General features: G+C 41.0%; 1 protein-coding gene across 9 annotated transcripts in view; it reads right to left on the bottom strand.

The window, feature by feature from the left end:
* The window catches only part of ADGRB3 (adhesion G protein-coupled receptor B3), an 889,024-nt gene that overhangs the window by 154,286 nt on the left and 714,014 nt on the right, over window positions 1-20,724 (bottom strand). For all 9 annotated transcript variants that reach the window (XM_056565824.1, XM_056565820.1, XM_056565821.1 and 6 more), the window contains 3 exons: window positions 15,117-15,243; window positions 14,254-14,357; window positions 7,673-7,775 (listed from right to left, as the gene is read on the bottom strand). In XM_056565824.1, the coding sequence (XP_056421799.1) occupies window positions 7,673-7,775; window positions 14,254-14,357; window positions 15,117-15,243 (334 nt within the window). The remainder of the gene's footprint in view (window positions 1-7,672; window positions 7,776-14,253; window positions 14,358-15,116; window positions 15,244-20,724) is intronic.

Raw genomic sequence — 20,724 nt, 5'->3', positions numbered from 1 at the left:
CCTCTCCCTATTTCCAGCTAGGTGTAAATAGGGAGAGTTTCCTGTGTGGGGCCGCCCTTTTAGGACAAGTAACACTTGCCAAGTAGTGAACTAATGAGGCAAGAGTAGGGCCTTACAGAGGAACTTTTTACCCCCACCTGCTACTATGGACAATACGTTGTTCCCTTCCTCCTTTTCGAGGAAACTGTTACACATCTTAAAAAGGGCTGCCCCACACAGGAACCTCTCCCTATTTCCACCTACAAACACTGCCATTTCACAGGGTTTTTAGGTGGAAATAGGCAGAGTTTCCTGTGTGGGGCCGCCCTTTTTAGGGCGAGTAACACCTGCCAAGAAGGGAATTAATAGGGCGAGAGTAGGGCCTTACAGGGGAATTTTTTACCCCCACCTGCTACAATGGACAATATGTTGTTCCCTTCAACCTTTTAGAGGCCTTTGCATCACATCAATACTTGGTGGTGTAGGTGGCACTTGGTGTTTTTTGCAGGCCCTTCATTTTTTTTTATTTAAAAAAAATATAATTGGGTACATATATTTTGTCCTAAGAATATTATTAAAAGTTAAGTTTTACGTAATTCATATCCTCAATAATTACTTGTGCACACTAACCCTTTTACAAAAGAGACCGTTTTCTTCTGCCTACCTGCCTCAGCTACTATTCTGATCCTGCCACCCACCTGATGCCACGCATCTGATGCCAAGTTCTCCTTTTTTCACCCACCTTCATCACCGGGTACTGGTATTGCCATCCATCACCCCATTATGTCACCAGGTCACTTTCAGGACTCCTGATGCTGCTGATGCAACCTCCAGGCTGTCTCATACTGCCACCATATGTTCTCCTCATGCTGATGCCAGCTCCAGGCTGTCTCATTCTGCCACCATATGTTCTCCTCATGCTGCTGCCACCTCCAGGCTGTCTCATTCTGCAGCTATATGGTCTCCTCATGCTTCTGCTACCTCCAGGGTGTGTCATTCAGCCAATATATGGTCTCCTCATGCTGCTGCCAACTCCAGGCTGTCATTCAGCCACTATATGGTCTACTCATGCTGCCGCCAAGTCCAGGCTGTGTCATTCAGCCACTATATGGTCTGCTCTTGCTGCCGCCAACTCCAGGCTGTGTCATTCAGCCACTATATGGTCTCCTCATGCTTCTGCCACCTCCAGGCTGTGTCACTGTACTGCCATGTGGTCTCCTCAAGCTGCTGGCATATTAAATAAAACTTTTTTGGTTCATCTATTTGAAATCTTCAGTTTAAATGTTAAAAAGTATCTTTAATCTTTTCAGTTGTGAGGCCCTATGGTCTCGTCAGACTGTTTCCACCTCCAGGCTGTGTCATTCAGCCACTATATGGTCTCCTCATACTGATGCCACCTACGAGCTCTGTCTTTGTGCTGCTCTGTGACAGTGATTCTAAAAGTAATGCCTCTAATCTGCATGTAATACTGAATAACAGCATTATTACACTAACCCAGCACACACCAGATGTGTGTTACAGCAAGGCAAAGTGCTCTACACCTCTATTGAGGCTCTCTGTAGGCCAAAAATATCTGTTTCCAATACAGATTTGCCACAAAAAAATTCAGACCGAACTAAATTTTTTCAGAAAATTTGTTGAATCGGCCAAATCTAATTTTTCAAAAATTCGCTCATCTCTAGTGGGAAATAATACTGCTCTAAAGCACACAGGAAACTATTTACAAAAACTCATTGATGGAAGAAACTAAAAATCCACAAACCAAAAAATTCCAATGTTCAATGAAGCTATATAGCCTTATTTGTATACATAAAAACTGGCCTTGTTACCCATAGAAACCAATCATAGCACACCATAATTATTTCAGAGCAGTTGATGAAAGCTGCAGTTTAATTGGTTGCTATGGGTAACAAAGCTTGCTTTTTTGTTTTGGTAAATAAGATTCATATTTGCCTTTTGCTGCGATTAAAACACCAATGAACAACACTATTGTTGTAATAAGACTAGTATCATTATAAACAGCAATTTGTTACATATAAAAAAAATGAAAATGTTAGCAGCAGATCCTTAAAGTCCTATAAATTTTGAGGTGGGCCATGAATAGATATGTTAGACTTATTTTTCTAGCTCATTGCACAGATGCTTGACCAGACTGAGATCTGGGAAATTTAGAGGCCAAATCAACAGCTTGAACTCTTTATAATGTTTGCTAAACCATTCATTCCTGACCAATTTATATAGTGTGCTGGGCAGGGTGCATTATCCTGCTGAAAAAGACCATTGCCATTAGAAAATACCACTTATATGAAGTAGTTGGGTGGTACAGCTGTGTCATTCTTATCTATTCTCTAAACTCTACACAACTGTTTAAGAAGACACACTAACCAATCAAAATGTGTCTTTCATTTTACCTGAAGAATTTGGGCATAACATTTTTGTCTCAGACAGTTATTGATAAATCTGACCCATAATGTATTCAGTAATGTACGGTGTGAAATCACCAGCCTTTCACAACATTTTCAGAGCTTCAAAAAGCTTTGTATCATACCTTTGTCCTTAACATTATGTGAGCTCCCAGTAGAAGAAAGGGCAGACAAATATGTATGTGTCAAAGTTCACACATGAATACTTCCCTTACATCTTGATGTCACCTGTTCCCCAGGTAAATGACAAACACAGTAGTAAAACAACAAGTATGTGCAGCTCACAGCTATAGAGTCCAAGGTTTACGTGGTTAAATACCGACCCCACCAGTCAAAATAATTTGAAATAAAAAATAATAACCACACCTCAAAGACCCCACCATAAAATATGGTGCATAATGATAAGGATAAATTGGAAACAGAACGTACTTCAAATTTACAAATAGTTTATTCATATAAAATAAAAAATACACACATATAAAAAGCGCTGTTGGTATATCCTACCACTGGGCCCTAGTGGTGGATGAATAGTAAGTAACAACACCGTTAAAATATTAGAACTTTCTCACATATCTGATAATCCAACAACTGATAGTCTGGCAATTCAGCAAAAAGTTCCTCACATATAGTAGTTATAACCTGTAGTTATAACCTGATTACACGACCCCTTCTTCAGAAGATAAGGAATAAAAGTTTGTATTCGTTATCTACTGAAGAAGGGGTTGTGTAATCATTCTAAGTACCCTGAAACACGTCTAGAGTATAATTTGTCTGAATATAGCACTATATGCACCGCTATTTGCCTTTGGACACTCATATGAATTCAGGATCTGCAATCCAACACCTGTAGTGGAAGTCTGTTCCAGTCCTCTGGATGAGAGATGCTGCATGAAAAGTATTATTATAAAGGAAGTAAAGCAACTTGAGGATACGGTTGCGGACAATTCAATCAGGTCCGTCGCAGTACGGGACCAGCGGCGTATCTGTATTTGAACTCTCCACTACAATATCTTGATGTGGACATAGAATAAGATTGTCAGATTATTAGTTGCCAGACTATCAGGTTATCACTACTAATAAAACTGTGTCGGATTATCAGATATGGAAAACTGTGGTCTGCATCACAGCAGAAAGCATCGGTGTGTTCAGGCGCTCTCCTCGAAGTTGCCGGTCGACCCGGGATGGGGCGAAAATCAGACCCGGATCGCCGAGTCAGAAAAAAACAGGAAGACTGTCTGGTTCTGGCTCATCCCCAGCGGCAGGCAGACCCCAGAATACCCCAACACTTTCTAAAATCTGCACAGTACTCCTCTACTGGTCCTGTGAATAACAAGATATAATGCTAGCTAGAGGGAAAGAACACTTTCCCTCTAGACAGTTTTCCTGTTTTTTCTGACTCGGTGATCCGGGTCTGATTTTCGCCCCATCCTGGGTCGACCGGCAACTTCGAGGAGAGCGCCTGAACACCCCGATGCTTTCTGCTGTGATGCAGACCACCGTTTTCCATATTCCCAAGACCGCCTAGAATTATTCCAAGACGGGGAAGGTGTTGCGGCAGTACTCCTGGACCTTATATTACACTATATAGTGTTGTACTCTCAGTACAGCACCTAAAGGTGAGCAGAATTGTCTCCCTATACACTATACTCACAGTTGCTAGGAGTAACAGCACATTGTCGCACTCTCTTTGTTTCCTTTATTTCTATAGGATTATCAGATATGTGAGAAAGTTCTAATATTTTAAAGGTGTTGTTAATTACTATTGATCCACCAGTAGGGCCCAGTGGTAGGATATACCAACAGTGCTTTTTATAAGTGTGTATTTTTTATTTTATATGAATAAACTATTTGTGAATTTGAAGCACGTTCTGTTTACAATTTATCCTTATCATTATGCACCATATTTTATGGTGGGGTCTTTGAGGTGTGGTTAGTATTTTTTTTTTTTTTCAAATGACAAATGCATATCTGGGCATTCACTTGATATAAAAAGAAAATGTAACTCTTCAGACTAAGCCATCTTCTTCTATTGCTTCATGGATCACGTTCTGATGCACATATGCCTACTGTAGGTGCCGTTGGTGGTGGAGAATGGTCCACTCTGGCACTTTAACCAACTTATAGCTGTGTAGCCTTTATGCAGCAAGATGTAATGCGCGGTTTGTCCTAAAACCTTTCTTTCATCAACAGAATGAACATTTCCAGCAAATAGTGGAACACATGACTTTTGTGGGACTAGACCAGACAGGAAAGCCTCTGTTTTCTATGCACATCAATAAGACTTGGGTGCTCATGGCATATTAGCTCATCTTTTCCCCACTCCATACAAGGGACACCCCCAATATTGTTTTGCTGTTTTGGTAATGCTGTGACAAATCACAATTTGTCCTCCTGTTAAAATCTCTCAGAAATTGATTGTTCACTGACAAATATATCCTGCCTATTAACAGGTACCATTTTTACTAGATATTCAATTCCATTTATGTCATCTATCAGTGATTTTAATGTTTTGACTGACCAGTGTATGTATCTGAGAAAGGAGCTGTAATAATGTATCCATGGGATCATTATAATAATAATAGAATTATTGATTCAATGATAAAAAATATATCTAGAATGAAATATCAGGGTAGAAAACAAAGCTTCCTTTCCCACACGCTACATAGCTAGTAACTCATTTGCTGTGTAAGTGCTGTGAAGTATACATAAATTTAATATAAGATGTTATCGCTTCATGATATCAAATCATTATATCAACTACATTTTACCACATTGTGGATGACAAATGGGAACATTTCCTGGAAATGGAGTGTGAGTTCCACTGACAGAATAAATGACTTGCATTAATTTATTTTGTATGGCCGGGCAAAATTATTGCATGTGATAAAACAGTGCAGTAAATGTGGACAATGAAGTGAATTCTGTTTTTACAACCCTTAGATTATACCCTGTTATACCTGAAGCTAATTCCCCATCTTCATCAAAGGAAATGATATACAGGCAAACACTTTCTGTATTTATTTCATTAATATAGAACAGTAATATTTAAAGGGGTTATCCAGGAATTGAAAAACAGAGATAATTTCTTTCAAAGACCACTCCATGTCTGTCTCCAGGTTGGGTGTGGTTCAGCAGCTCAGTTCCATTGAAGTGAATGGAGCCAAGTTGTAATACCACTCCCAAAACAGAGGCAGACAGGGAGAAGTCTTTGGGTATGTTCACACTGAGGAATTGGGGCGGAAATCACGCTGAAGATTTCCACCCCAAAATACAGTTTTTTTTTCCGCTCAGAATTAGCAGCGATTTCACGCAGAATTTGCGTGGAATTTGCGCGGAATTCGCAGGTTTCATGTGGAGGAGAAGAAGAGGAGGAGTATCAAGAGTGGGAGGAAGAGTGGGAGGAGTTCCAGCGGCCATTTCCACAGACTGATTTTTAGGGGCGTTTCCACTCATTTTTGGTGAAAATTTGGGATTTTTCTCAGAGAGAGATTATTCACAGACTCTGAATACAGTCAGAATCAGAAATTAATCTCAAAATGGCTGCTGAATATAAAGTGGGTGGAGAGTGGGCGTAATATATGTATTTTTTTATTCATAAATACTCCTCTTTTTTTTCATGAAGAAATTCAGTGCAAATTCCGCGCAAATTCCAAGCGGATTCCGCACGGATTTCGCGTTGAAATGCCTCTGACTGAAAAAAAAAATAACATTGATCTCTATGGGAGAACGACGCTGATTCCGCCTGAAAGAAAGAACATGTTCTTTCTTCAAGCGGATCATACTTCCTCGTCAGAATTCTGCTTGAGGAAATTCCTCAGTGTGAACTGAGGGGCAGAAATTCTGTACAACTCTATGGGGTTTTCACTGCTGAATGATTTGGAGAGGAAAAAACGAGCAGAATTACTCATGGAAATTCCTCTCCAATTCCTCAGTGTGAACATACCCTTTGAAAGAAATTAAGTCTGTTTTCCGATTCCTGGATAACCCTCTTACAGAAATGTTCTAAGCAAAGCTGATACATTGGGGGGAATTTACTATTTCTTACTTCCCACATTTTTGTCCTTTTATTGTTCTGGGTTTATTTCTGGGAAAGGGGGCGTGACTAGAGGGCTGTATTTTTTGCTTGATAAATTTACTAATGAAAATTCTCATTTCTGGCGCCTTTTTGGTGCAAGCTACACAGAAAAAAACTGAGGTGTATATAACTGAGCATGTTTACTCTGGACAATGATTTACTAACCAGCGTGTACTAAAATAGTGAATGCCACAAAAAATAATGCACCTCACATCTTGCAGTTGGATTTGGACAATCAGCATACAATAGTCAATAATAATTTCATGTTTCAATATCATCATCATGATTTTATGGTTAATGCCAAAATATCTACACATTTTTTTGAGTGAGTTTGAAATAACTTTTTGCACTGTATCATGCCTCATAGACCATTCTTATATGCATCAGTATTCAGAATATTTTCGCGTGCAACCTGGAATTAGCTGGAATTGTTCTGATGGATGCAGGTCTAACTACTTTGCTTAGGTCTGATATTGCAATCCCACACTGCATTCTGGGAGTTTACATCAGATAACAATATGGTGCCTGATGTAATAACTATAGCGACCAGTGTGCAAAACAAGAGATCAAGCTCCAAACATCCAAGAGGCTGCCGGGAAATCATCAACCAATCACCCATTACAATATTACTTAAAAAAACATTTGTTAATACACTAAAATGAATCCAAAAAACAGAAGATATGAAAATTGACTCCTCTGGTGTTACAGTTCAACTAATATACAAGCTCACATTATAAATAGTATACTTCAAAACATGAGTCTTGCAGAGATTCTTAATAATAAACTTTATACGGCACAAGGTTTTCACTCATAAAAAAAAGACTTGCCACCATACTGCTTCAATATCAAATATACATATCAAACAAACCAACAAACACCAACCACAAATTAGGCCCACACAGACTATGGGCATCATTTATCTAAACGATCTAAGAGAAAAACAGGCCTGATGCCCACAGCAACCTAACACTGTGAATACTTTAATTCTTAAAAAGCTATGGGAACATAAAAGCAGTGCTGTATATGGGCAACAAGAACAGATTTTTTTTAGATAGTAGATAAATGAGACTCTATGGGTTTCTTTAATAAGCTTAGAACAATATAAAAAGAGACCAGGAAAATAGGCAACATAATCATACGCAACATAGTCATCTCACTTGATATTTGAAAACCATATGCAACATAGTTGACTTACCTTATTCTGTACTTGTGTTTGGCCCACAAGGATAAGAATGTTGGATGAGATGATGGACAGACAGAAGTTGATCAGAATGATTGATCTCTCCGATTTGATGTATCTGTTTTAATGAAAGCAAGATTGACCTTAGTTATTCATTTGTGACATCAACATAGGAGCATAATTAAATAGCAACTAGCAAAATAACATCACAAACATCAAGACGGCATAAATAATATACTCTGTATGGGGATCCATTGTAAATGGGAAATCTTGTGTACAGAACCTAACAAAAAAATTTGCTTCACGTCAAGAATAAGGACTGACAGTAGAAGGTCCCAGTGCAACAACAGTATATGGTCCCCTTGCTCAACAACAGTTATTTTGATGCACCACTGACTACCTCTCCTGACATGTTTATTTCAGTAAAAAGTTCATATTCATATTTTTCAGAAATAAAGCATCTGTCCTTAGAACTCTGCCTTTTGCCACGCTTGTTATTCCTTCTCGAAATGTATACATTAATTGACAACTGGGTGTTAAGTCAGGGGACAGTGTCAGACTGCATAGGGACACGCCCCTTTGACAATAAGAACCGTAACAGTTGTCAATTTATTTATAACTAATCAGAAAGAATAACAAAGAAACATAATCAAGAATTATGAATACAGATGCTGCCAAATATTTTTAATGGAGAATAGAAGTATTTTTAAAACAAGCATGCCTGTGTTGGTGAGATGTCCTCTGTAGGTATTTGTGAGCCATGAAAATCATCAGTTCAGTGTTTTAAATGCAATAAACAATAATAAGCTGTTCTGATGAGAGGAAAATGATTTACCTACTAGGCCTTTCCACACAGGTTGCTTATTGTTGCACGCTTTTTTGCAGGTTCTTTCAATAATGCTTAGCTTTTGTGGCACTTGACTTTACCTATATAGTCCATAAACTACAAGTAAACCTAGAGTAATCAAGTTTATAATGCTTCTTCAAAGCATATACCTTTTCTTATTGTTTAAATGCAGTAGGGGAAAGTTTTATAGGGCTGGGTTCGCATTTGTCCGGTATCCGGCATAGGAGAACTCAGTCTAGATCTGGACGTAACTGATGCCACAACTGATGACAAGTTGCCATCAGTTGTATGGCATCTGGTGCCCATTGTTTCTGCACTGCGGACATGGGAACACAGAAGCTGTGTTGCCCTGTCTGGTGCTTTCTGGCGTGTCCAACCATCCGGTGTTAAAATTGAGACGCTGGATGATTGTGAACTGTCCCATTGAAAAGAATGGGATCAGTTCTAGCATTAGTTTCCCTGCGATGCATGCCGGAAGGAAACTGTGCCGGATGCCGGACATATGTGAACCGATCCTAATGCTACAGTCTGACATAAAATCTATATTTTAAATATGTGCTATGCAAGATCAAGGCCTGCATAGACAGTGAAGTTTAAGGGAGTAGTGGGACAGAAGATATGCTGGTGGGATATACAACTCATACTGTAATAAGTTCAGCAGAGGTTAGAGTTATAAATATCCATAACTATTACCAAACAGAAAAAAATATTAACATCTCCAATGTGAAATAATGTATGAGGTCCTAGCTGTCAACTCATATAAAAAAAACCATACAGGAAATTTGGCACGGCTTGTTGTACAGATAATGGTAATGGTGAATAAAACATAAGTCAGCCTGGAGCATTCATTTGATTTTAGCCCAAATAATCACACTACCTGTTTCACAGGATAATTGGATGTCATCCGGTACTTCATAAAAAAAAGAAAATCTGCATCCCAATGGAAAAATGTAAATGAAACCAACCTAAATGCCAGTGTATAAATTATTCTCATTCATTTTCATGCCAATGTCGCCCAATTCTGTTTTCATTTTTCACCCTCCAAATAACAAACTGAAGCAGCAGACTTGAATAAAAAATCTTTCTATTACCAAAATTCATAAATAAATGTTAATTTCCCATTTTTTTTCTAAATTAAGCCACATATTAATCTTCTTAGGCAATTCTGTGTACTTGGCCCCTACGCAAATAGTAGATGCAAATTATACTACCTTGCCATAGCATTGCCATACATGTATTTATATGCTTCCTTTTACTATTATACAGTGTCACAATTTTCATACTTAGTAAAGGGTAGAGAACAGACTAGAAAGGATAACAAAACCATTTTTTTTTTATCTCTAAGACTCCGTAAAATTGCACAGGGAAAGAAAGAGTCTTAGAGAAGTCTTGGAACAGGGCAGAGTTATTTCAAGTGAGTAGTTAAAACTCATATAAAAAGGTGAACAAAATGTCAGAGCACATCCAAAAATTTTGGGTCCTCTGCACTTTGCATAGTACTTGGGACTCTCTCGATTAGCGGGAATAGTACTTGGGACTCTCTCGATTAGCGGGAATAGTACATTGACAATAAATATCTATACTCTCCATAAATAACTATACTCCCCATAAATATCTATACTCCCCTTCAATGTACTGAGACAACCCATTTAAAGTCTCCTCTGGTAAACATATATGTTTCTCTTGGAATCTGAGATCCCTGAGTTCAGTGCTTCTGAAACATTCAGCTATTATCAGTAACCAGAAACAGATGTGCAGGTTCTACAGTTCATATGTATATATTTGTGTTTGTCACAAGCTGAGATGATCAAAATATGGCAATGATTCACAACCATTCATTTTCCATTTGCATCCCCATCTAACATTTCTGCCAGTTCCACTTATCATTAATAATAACAATGTCTATATTTTTTTCTGGAATAGAAATTGGGTTCTAAGAAGTTATCTGGTAGGCAAGCCAGAAAGCCAGCAACCCTTTAGGGCATTTCCACATGCTGCAGTTTTGCTGCAGAAAATTTGGTGACTGTCCAATTAATCTGAATAGCACTTGCAGAAATCCATGCATGTGATGCATACATTTCTGCAATTTATGTAACGTGTTTATCTATTCATCTGAAAGTGTTCAATTTACTTGAAGCTTCACCATAGGCTTTGTCATTGAAGACACACATATATATATATATATATATATATATATATATATATATATATATTTGGTTTAAGGTGCTCGATAATAAAAAAAATAAAAAATAAAAAAAGAAACCATACTCAACTGCCCAAATCCCCCTCAGATACCTTTCTGACAGTTCTCATTGCTCCTGACTGCTTCCTGCTTTCTGCTGTATATTGCCCCTTCAAGAAATGCTGACTCAATCACTGGCTCAGACAGGTTACTGCTGTGAACAAGGACTGGCTGAGTGTGGAGTTCCTGCAGCTATGGGGAATAGGGGCAGGTGAGTTTTTTTTTTTTTCTTCACTGCACCTTTTTAATTAAAAACATTTTTGTGCTACTGGAACATCCTTTTAAGCAATACACATTGCCCATTAAGATGCATAGAATGTACAGTCATGGCCGTAAATGGTGGCACTCCTGAAATTTTTCAAGAAAATTTAAGTATTTCTAACAGAAAAGGATTGCAGTAACACATGCTTTGCTATACACATGTTTATTCCCTTTGTGTGTATTGGAACTAAACCCAAAAAGGGAGGAAAAAAGCTAATTGGACATAATGACACACCAAACTCCAAAAATGGTCTGGACAAAATTATTGCCACCCTTTCAAAATTGTGGATAAATAAGATTGATTCAATGATGTGATGTGATGCTCCTTTAAGCTCACCTGGGGTAAGTAAAAGGTGTGGGCAATATAAAAATCACACCTGAAAGCAGATAAAAAGGAGAGACATTCACTTAGTCTTTGCATTGTGTGTCTGTGTGTGCCACACTAAGCATGGACAACAGAAAGAGGAGAAGAGCCATGTCTGAGGACTTGAGAACCAAAATTGTGGAAAAATATCAACAATCTCAAGGATACAGATCTAGATTTGCCTTTGTCCACAGTGCGTAACATTATCAAGAAGTTTGCAACTCATGGCACTGTAGCTAATCTCCCTGGGCGTCGGTGGAAGAGAAAAATTGATGAAAGGTGTCAACGCAGGATAGTCTGTATGATGGATAAGCAGCCCCAAACAAGTTCCAAAGATATTTAAGCTGTCCTGCAGGCTCAGGGAGCATCAATGTCAGCGCGAGCTATCTGTCGACATTTAAATTAAATGAAACGCTATGGCAGGAGGACCGCTTGGAAGACCAAGGAGGACCCCACTGCTGACACAGAGGCATACAAAAGCAAGACTACATTTTGCCAAAATGAACTTGAGTAAGTAAAAATCCTTCTGGGAAAACGTCTTGTGGACAGATGAGACCAAGATAGAGCTTTTTGGTAAAGCACATCATTCTGTTTACCGAAAACGGAATGAGGCCTACAAAGAAAAGAACACAGTACCTACAGTGAAATATGGCGGAGGTTCAATTATGTTTTGGGGTTGATATGCTGCCACTGGCACTGGGTGCCTTGAATGTGTGCAAGGCATCATGAAATCTGAGGATTACCCACAGATTTTGGGTCGCACTGTACAGCCCAGTGTCAGAAAGCTGGGTTTGCTTCCGAGATCTTGGGTCTTCCAGCAGGACAATGACCCTAAACATACGCCAAAAAGCACCCAGAAATGAATGGCAACAAAGCACTGGAGAATTCGGAAGTGGCCAGCAATCCAGAGTCCAGATCTAAATCCCATTGAACACCTGTGGAGAGATTTTAAAATTGCTATTGGGAAAAGGTGCCCTTCCAATAAGAGAGACCTGGAGCAGTTTGCAAAGGAAGAGTGGTCCAACATTCCGGCTGAGAGGTGTAAGAATCTTATTGATGGTTATAGGAAGCGACTGATTTCATTTATTTTTTCCAAAGGGTGTGCAACCAAATATTAAGTTAGGAGTGCGAATAATTTTGTCCAGACCATTTTTGGAGTTTGGTGTGACATTATGTCCAATTAGCTTTTTTTCCTCACTTTTTTGGTTTAGTTCCAATACACACAAAGGGAATAAACATGTGTATAGCAAAACATGTGTTACTGTAATCCTTTTCTGTGCTAAATACTTCCTTTTCTAGAAAAATTTCAGGGGTGCCAACATTTATGGCCATGACTGTATTTCTAATAATATGTAAGTGCCTAATGTATACATATAATCATCTCCCATTTAGTTACAGGATAACAACTTTGGCTACAAGAGCCTATTGTTGAAGTTTTTCCTTACTGTCATCTATGGGTGCGTTCACACTACGGAATCCCTGCGGAATTCCATGAGCGGAACTCCGCGAGTGGAATTCCGCGGTGTGAACTTAACATTAGTGTGAATGGGTCTCCGTGAGACCTGCTCACACTGCAGAATTTCAGCGGTGGAATTTCAGCGGCGGAACATGTTCATTCTTTGCGCGGATTCCACAAGCACTGCATAGCCATCAATGACGGCTCAGTGCCCCGCGGCCCTAGCGCCGAAGTATCCCCGGCGGTGGCTGCCAGGCGGAATCTCCGCTGGCGGAATTCAGCGAGTGGAGATTCGGCAGTGTGAGTGCACCCTAAGACTGTTCTATGGTTGTATGATTTAGGAGATTAATTTCAGATAACATTTTAATACATGTGAGGATCAGAGGTGGTGATACCATATACGCAACCTATGCAGCTACACAGAGGCCCTGTAGGTAGGGTAGCCCACTGTTACATTAAAGGGGTTTTTCCTGCAACAACACTCATCACCAATCTGTCATTTGGATGGAACAGCAGTTGAACTTGCATAGTGCCGCCCACTCAGCAATATGGGCCTCCCATAGACAGCCGAGCACTGTACTCTTCGGCTCTATAGAGTTAAATGGCACACCTGTCCAAACACCATTTCATTTAACAAAGCAGTACACATGTTCTCTTGTACTGTGCTGGGTCTAGCAGTCGAATCTCCCCTGTAGATAGGTGAATAACCCTAGGTGAATAATAAGTGGGAAAAATGGGAAAGCCCTGTTAAATGCAGCTGCAAGCCAACTACAATCTACTTGCGCCCGGTGTGGCATGGATTCCTTGGAAACATTTGAAAATGTGGTTCTCTTGTATCAGTACACAGAAGCACGGGCCCAATTACTTATTTATTAGCCCAAACATAGTCAGCTAGTAAGAGTTTTTTCTTGGACTCAAAAGCATGGTTTGTTGTGCTTTTCAGTCCAAGTCAAAATATGTTTATGTTCCTTGACTAGGGGTGGGCCAATAAAAACAATGAGGCCCATGCTTTTCTGTTCATGGATACATGAGAACCCCATTTTCGATTTTTTTATATATATTTATATGTTTCCGTGCCATGGAAGGCACACATGTAGTGTAAAAGCAGCCTTACAATTATTGGAGGTATGTTAGAGAGAGAGTAAGGGACCCCCAGATTGTTCTAGCACAGGGCCTCATGTTATCATCTGTCTCTGCGGAGGATAGTAATAAGTAATCTACCAAGCCAAAGTTGAAGTTAGTAAAATTAATTTCAAAACATTAACAGCCATGGACTCCACTTATTGATCCATTTATTAGATTCAAAGATGCCTAAAGTTCAAGATTGTTATTACTCCAACAAAACAGTAAAGAAGGAAAGGAGGAAGGAAGAGTAAATTCCTCATAATAGTGCAATATATAATGGTTTTATAGGCCAGATATGTACCTCCATAGTGCTGCATAAACAACTGCAAGGGTGACCAAGGCCAGGCAAGAAAGACCACAACCAATTATCAGGGTGACTGAAGGAGTACCTGAATATTCCATGATCTGTAGATTGTAAACAGAAGATAAGTGTATTATAATAATATATCGTTATTGATCAATATCATTCTGACAATATGTGTGCTTGCATTAAATAAACCTAATACATGTGTTAAAGACCACGACAACAGCATTCAAACTTTAAGTTAAATAAGTGCAGGTCTCTGGTGGGGAGTTACTTTTTTGTTATGGTGACAAGGTTTCCACTATGTTGTAAACTTTGTCGTCATTCAAACTAACAATCTATTGCTGTCTTCCCGATAAAATCCTGAACATCCTAGGAAACCATCGCATGTCATTTCATGATAAATATCCAAACTGAGAAGCATCAGAATTCTATACGTAATATACCGTTTACCTGTTCATACTCATATCTGTCTCCTGTAGGGAAGGTCAATATACCTAAGGCAATAAGACTGTGAAATGCCCAGTGAATATCTGCAATCTATTAAGCAATCTCCATTCCAATGGCCACTATACAGTATGCTGAACCAGTATTGCTGGGTGCTAGGAAACAAACACTGCCTATTGATCTGTATGTCTTGTTATCTTCCAGATTGGGGTTTCAATAAGAAATGAAGCCATCCCCTCCAGTATTTAGGAGAATCATGTCTTCTTCTATGAATGGCAGCACATGGACATGCCAGGGTGTAGGTGAATGTGTGCAGCCTGGCACCATAGACGGACATGCAGAGGTTATATCCATGCATTATCAATGCTAACACGTCCCAGCTGCTTCTTACAAGTCTTTTCTTTGTTACTTACTATTTCTCTAGGTTGCTGAGCCAAAATGGCGAAGGTAGAGAGACGATCACATAAGCATTTTGTATGGGATGCATCGGTGAGCACAGTTTTACATCCTTGGGTGGACCAGGTTCCCAAAGAGTCGTTCCTGTAAAGGGAGAGAAGAGGACAATGTTATGGCTGATGGAGAGATCCTTGAAGTAAGGCAGAGACTGACAGCCTGTAATGGAGACAGGGGAGAGAGAGAGAGAGGGAGCAGCGTTTACTTCCAGCGCAGGCGATCAGTGAGGAGGCTGCATTGTCCAGCTGCTGTACACTGAGGAGGCTGCGGGATGCGGGTAGGGAGCTGTCCACCGCTCTGGTGCTGAACGCCGCTTCAGCTCTGACCAGCCCTCCGGCAGCCGCATCTCATAGGGGACACTGGAGCGCTCCGCTTCCCCTCATACTTTTTATTCTTCCCTATAGAAAGCCTCAGTCCTCTCCAGCGGTATTCATTAGGCAGCGTCTGTATGTGAACGGGGCTGGAGAGAGTGGGGGGAGGGGAGGGGATTTCACCCTGGAAACGGGCAGCGCCGGATAGCTCCACACTGCCTGCCTGCGCCTTACCTCTGAGGGGAGGGGGACACAGCGAGGGGAGAACGATTTCGGTTGCAGAGGAAAATGGAGGGGAGAGGAGAAAAAGAAAAGAAAAAAAAGCTTCAAGGGGCTCGGTGAATAAGCTAATCCTGATCGCATGGCAAGGGGTTAAATGGCATTCTGCTCCTTCCTATTCTCACATCTCCCCACCCCCAGTGCTGGAATAATATCTCAAGGCCACCCGGCTCTGGAGCAATGCTTGGGCTCTATTAACCCGTCTGTGCCCAGCACTCTCCCAGCAGATGGTTACTTGGCTTAAACAAGTAGCCAAATGTCCTCTCCTCTGCATCAAGCTCTGTCTTCATGCACCTCCTCCCCAGATCTCCCCAGGAGCGGGGGCGCTGTGCTGGATCTGTGTCTTTACTATTTGGCCTTGGCTTGTTTACTAAATAGCAGCCTGATCTCTTGTCTATTTATGTTCTATGGTGATACAAGGTGTTGACATTGCAGGAAGATGCAGAATCCCATGGCGTCTCCATGCAGAACAAAATGCCTTCATCCCCCCCCCATACACATACACCCCCCTCCCCCCCCCCCCACACACACACCCTCTGCATTTCTGCTTGCCGCTAGTAGATCACAAGCATTGCGGAGAAGATGCTCTGCCCCCTGGCGGTGCAGGGGTTAACACCTTGCAGTATTGTCTTTCTACACAGCTAACAAGCCTAACACTCAGCAAATCTCCTTCAGGGAATCAATAGGAAATCAGAAAAGATTTATAAAAAAATAAAGAGCCTGGTGACTTGTTCTGATAGAACTGACACTATATTGTAGGGTTTTTATAGCTCTAGTGCAGTGTATGGCGTTATCATCAGTGGTCTCCAACCTGCGGACCTCCAGATGTTGCAAAACTACAACTCCCAGCATGCCCGGACAGCCGTTGGCTGTCCGGGCATGCTGGGAGTTGTAGTTTTGCAACATCTGGAGGTCCGCAGGTTGGAGACCACTGGTCTATAGGATGGATATACAATGACATCTAATATCCAGACGTGGGTTCAGCTTTTATTTATTTCTTTTTAATTAAAACAGGAAAGAGCTACATTCAGGTATCGGCCATAAGCAATGGACTGGAGAACCTCTTTATATATCCCTGCAGTTCTACAGAACAGGCAGATGAAGAGTAGTGTTGGGCGCGAATATTCACATTTCGAACTTTTATCGCGAACATCGCAAATTCATGAATTTGCGAATAGATATGAGCGAACTTACAGTAAATTCGATTTGTCACGAACTTCTCGGCTCGGCAGTTGATGCCTTATCCTGCATAAATGAGTTCAGCTTTCAGGTGCTCCGGTGGGCTGGAAAAGATGGATACAGTCCTAGGAAAGAGTCTCCTAGGACTGTATCCACCTTTTCCAGCCCACGGGAGCACCTGAAAGCTGAACTCATTTATGCAGGATAAGGCATAGACTGCCGAGCCGAGAAGTTTGTGACGAATCGAATTTACTGTAAGTTCGCTCATCTATAATTGCGAATATATTTGCTATATATTCGAAATTGTCGTTATATATTTGAAATAATCATTTTTCCTGCATATTGGCATATGTGATTATTTGCATATTCCTTCTTTTCACTTGAATGATGCAAATCCACTTGTCAGAGGTGATCAACAACATCCCTAGCAACCAATAGTAAAGTTGCCCATCCCTTCACTGTTTTCTTCCTCGAATACGCAAATATGCAAATATTCACATATGCGAATATAATGAATACGTGAAATTCGCCAATTTAGGACGAATATTAGTCTATATATTTGCGAAATATCGCGAATTCGAATATGGCCAATGCCGCTCATCACTAATGAAGAGATTGATCTGCTCTATAGACTGGGTTGATTTCTTCACTGTGACACTTATTATACTAGAGGACTATCATGTCTAGGGGATAGTATACCAGATGATGTGATATTGAGAACCCTGTAAGAAAAGCATTCTAATGGTTTAAAAATATCCCAAATTGCTTCTTTTTAGAGGATTATGTTTTAGTATTATACTCAGACTACTGAGATCATGCCTGATCTAGCACCCTTTTCAGGAACTTAGGTATCATTGAACGAGTGACTGCATTTATAGACACAATCTCTCATAACCCATGACTTATTATTTCTATAACAGGCTGAGTTTAGTACTTCCCTTATATGACTAGGAACTACCTGTGTAGCTTTTGCTCATCTTATTTTTTTTTACCTCTTATGCCTTCTGTATAGGCTGAATATTCATATATCAAGATATTTGGAGCCACCCCTGATGGAAAAACTGGATACAAGAAGCTGGGTCACACTTAGTGCCCCATTGACTGACATGGGGCATGGTGCCATATCTATGGATCATTCCAGGGCCATAACTTGTAGTATTTTGGCCCAAATGCTAAATCTGCAACAGGGCCCCATGTGCCATTTATAAGGCTGCATTCACACCTCGGTTTTTACATACGGGTGCCGGATTCACTTCTATCTGGCTCTTTGTTTTGTTACCCTACCTAATATATGTTAGTGTGCTGGGCAACGACAGTATGCTGGTTGATCCAGGGGTGTAACTATAGGGGGTGCAGAGATAGCAGTCGCAATGAGGCCCTGGTGCCTAAGGGGGCCCCAATGATCATCTGTCGCATTAGAGACCAGTATTAGGCTGCATTCACACCTCGTTTTTTTACATACGGGTGCCGGATCCGGCTGGGGGAGGAGAAAACCAGGCGCTCCCGTACCCCAGCCGGATCAGCCCGTGACTCCATTTACTTTAATGAGTTTTGACTCGTATGCGGTTTCCTGACCGGACCTAAAACCGTAGTATACTACGGTTTTAGGTCCGGTCCAAAACTGGATACTGGTCAAAACTGAGCCGAACGGAGTCACTGTTTGACTCTTGTCGGCTCATTAAAGTAAATGGAGTCACAGGCTGATCTGGCTGGGGTACGGGAGCGCCCGGTTTTCCCCTCCCCCAGCCGGATCTGGTACCCGTATGTAAAAAACGAGGTGTAAATGCAGCCTAATACTAGTCTCTAATGCGACAGATGATCATTGGGGCCCCCAAAGACACCAGGGCCTCATTGCTACTGCTATCTCTGCACCCCCTATAATTACACCCCTGGATCATCCAGCATACTGTTGTTTCCCAGCATACTGTTGTATATTAGGTAGGGTAACAAAACAAAGAGCCAGACAGAAGTGAATATGATTAGATTGCACAGGGTATGTTTGTAGTCGGTAATCAAATAGACTCATGAATGTACAGAAGAAACAAGAACGCTTTGTAAAAGTAGGCGTATCCTTGAAATATATTATAGGGATTCTGAAGCATTTATGGCACGGCTATTTACCTATTTGTATACCTATTTTACTGCTGTTTTAGTTTTTTATCTTACAATGTATAAACTCATCCTATATCTGAATTTGTCAGGTAACACATTTAAGAGATCTACTGGTATGTTTATATTTATGCTAGTGTTATAATTTTTCTGTGAGTTGTAGGACAAAATAAATAAGTAAATAAACCTGAAAACTATGACATTACTGGAATCCCAGCATGATGGACCTCATTAGTACCTGATAGTAGGGCTGGGCGGTATACCGGTTCATACTGAATACCGACATTTTTGTGCTGCACAATATACCGGTTTGGCCCCTCCCCCTTGGGAATGAATTAACAGCTCAGCGCTGCGCTGTCCCCACATCGGGGAACTAATTATATGTGACCCGCGAGCGCTGTTCTGCCCCCCAATTAATTATCAGCCCAGCGCTGCTACTCACATATGTCACCCGCAAGCGCTGCCCTCCTTGTCCTCCTGTTTGTTGCGGCCGCCGGCACTAACACTCTATACCAGTGGTCTTCAACCTCCAGATGTTGCAAAACTACAACTCCCAGCATGCCCGGACAGCCGTTGGCTGTCCGGGCATGCTGAGAGTTGTAGTTTTGCAACATCTGGAGGTCCGCAGATTGCAAACCACTGCTCTATACTGTATCCCTATGCCCGGGCTGCAAAAGGTAAGCAAAATAAACTTTAACTCACCTTCCCCGTAGGTCCGGACCTGCTTCCCAGGGAATGGAATGTCGGACAGATGTTCCGCTAGGCCGGTGATAGGTTGAGCCCACTGTCATGTAAGAAGCCGGCTTCTTACATGACAGTGGGCTCAGCCTATTACCGGCTGAGGCGGAACATCGCTGCGGCCGGTGATAGGCTGACGGCTGTCCGCAGTTCACGTCCCCAGCGTAAGGCCAACGTCGGAACATGTGTTAGTTTATTTTGCTTACCTTTTGCAGCCCGGGCATAGGGATACCGCACAGTATAGAGTGTCAGCGCCGGCGGCCACAACAAACAGGAGGTCCAGGAGGCAGCGCTTGCGGGTGACTTGAGTAGTACCCCGATGGGGACAGCGCTTAGCTGATAATTAATTTTGGGGGAGGGGGGGAATACCGTTATATACCGTGGAATCGCCATAAGTTACAAAAATACCGCCATACACATATTTGGTCATACCGCCCAGCCCTACCTGATAGATACGTTAAGTTTGTCAGGTTTCTGTTATGATGTTTGTCATCTTACTGGGAAAAAAAAGCCTAACAATGCAGTGACTGCACTATTTTTTTCTGGATAACAAAAAAAAAAATAAAAAATTAAACGTATGACAAAGGCTTCTAACAGATGTCTTGTCATGGATGTGAACATAGCTTAATACTTAATATAATATAACACAGCAGGTTTTCTTCATCATCTTGTAATTGTATTGAAGGGGTCACTTGGTGAAAAACAACTTATGCCCTTATCTATAGTGGTCAGACTCTCTGCAATCTCCAGAAGGGGGCCCTTGATTTTAGAAGGAGTGCATGCTGCAGACAGCATGTGCTCCATTGATTTTTATGGGAGCGCTAAAGATACTCGAGTACAGCACTCACAGTCGGTTTTACTTAACAATAGGTTTCAAAAACACCCCTTCCTAATTAGCGGACCAATGGGATTCCCTACAATCTCCATATTGGGGCCCTGGTTCTCAGAGAGA

The sequence above is a fragment of the Hyla sarda genome, chromosome 3, assembly GCF_029499605.1.
Source record: "Hyla sarda isolate aHylSar1 chromosome 3, aHylSar1.hap1, whole genome shotgun sequence".
NCBI classification, from domain to species: domain Eukaryota; kingdom Metazoa; phylum Chordata; class Amphibia; order Anura; family Hylidae; genus Hyla; species Hyla sarda.
Note: the sequence above shows the minus strand (reverse complement) of the source record. Positions and strands in the feature narration are given on the sequence as shown.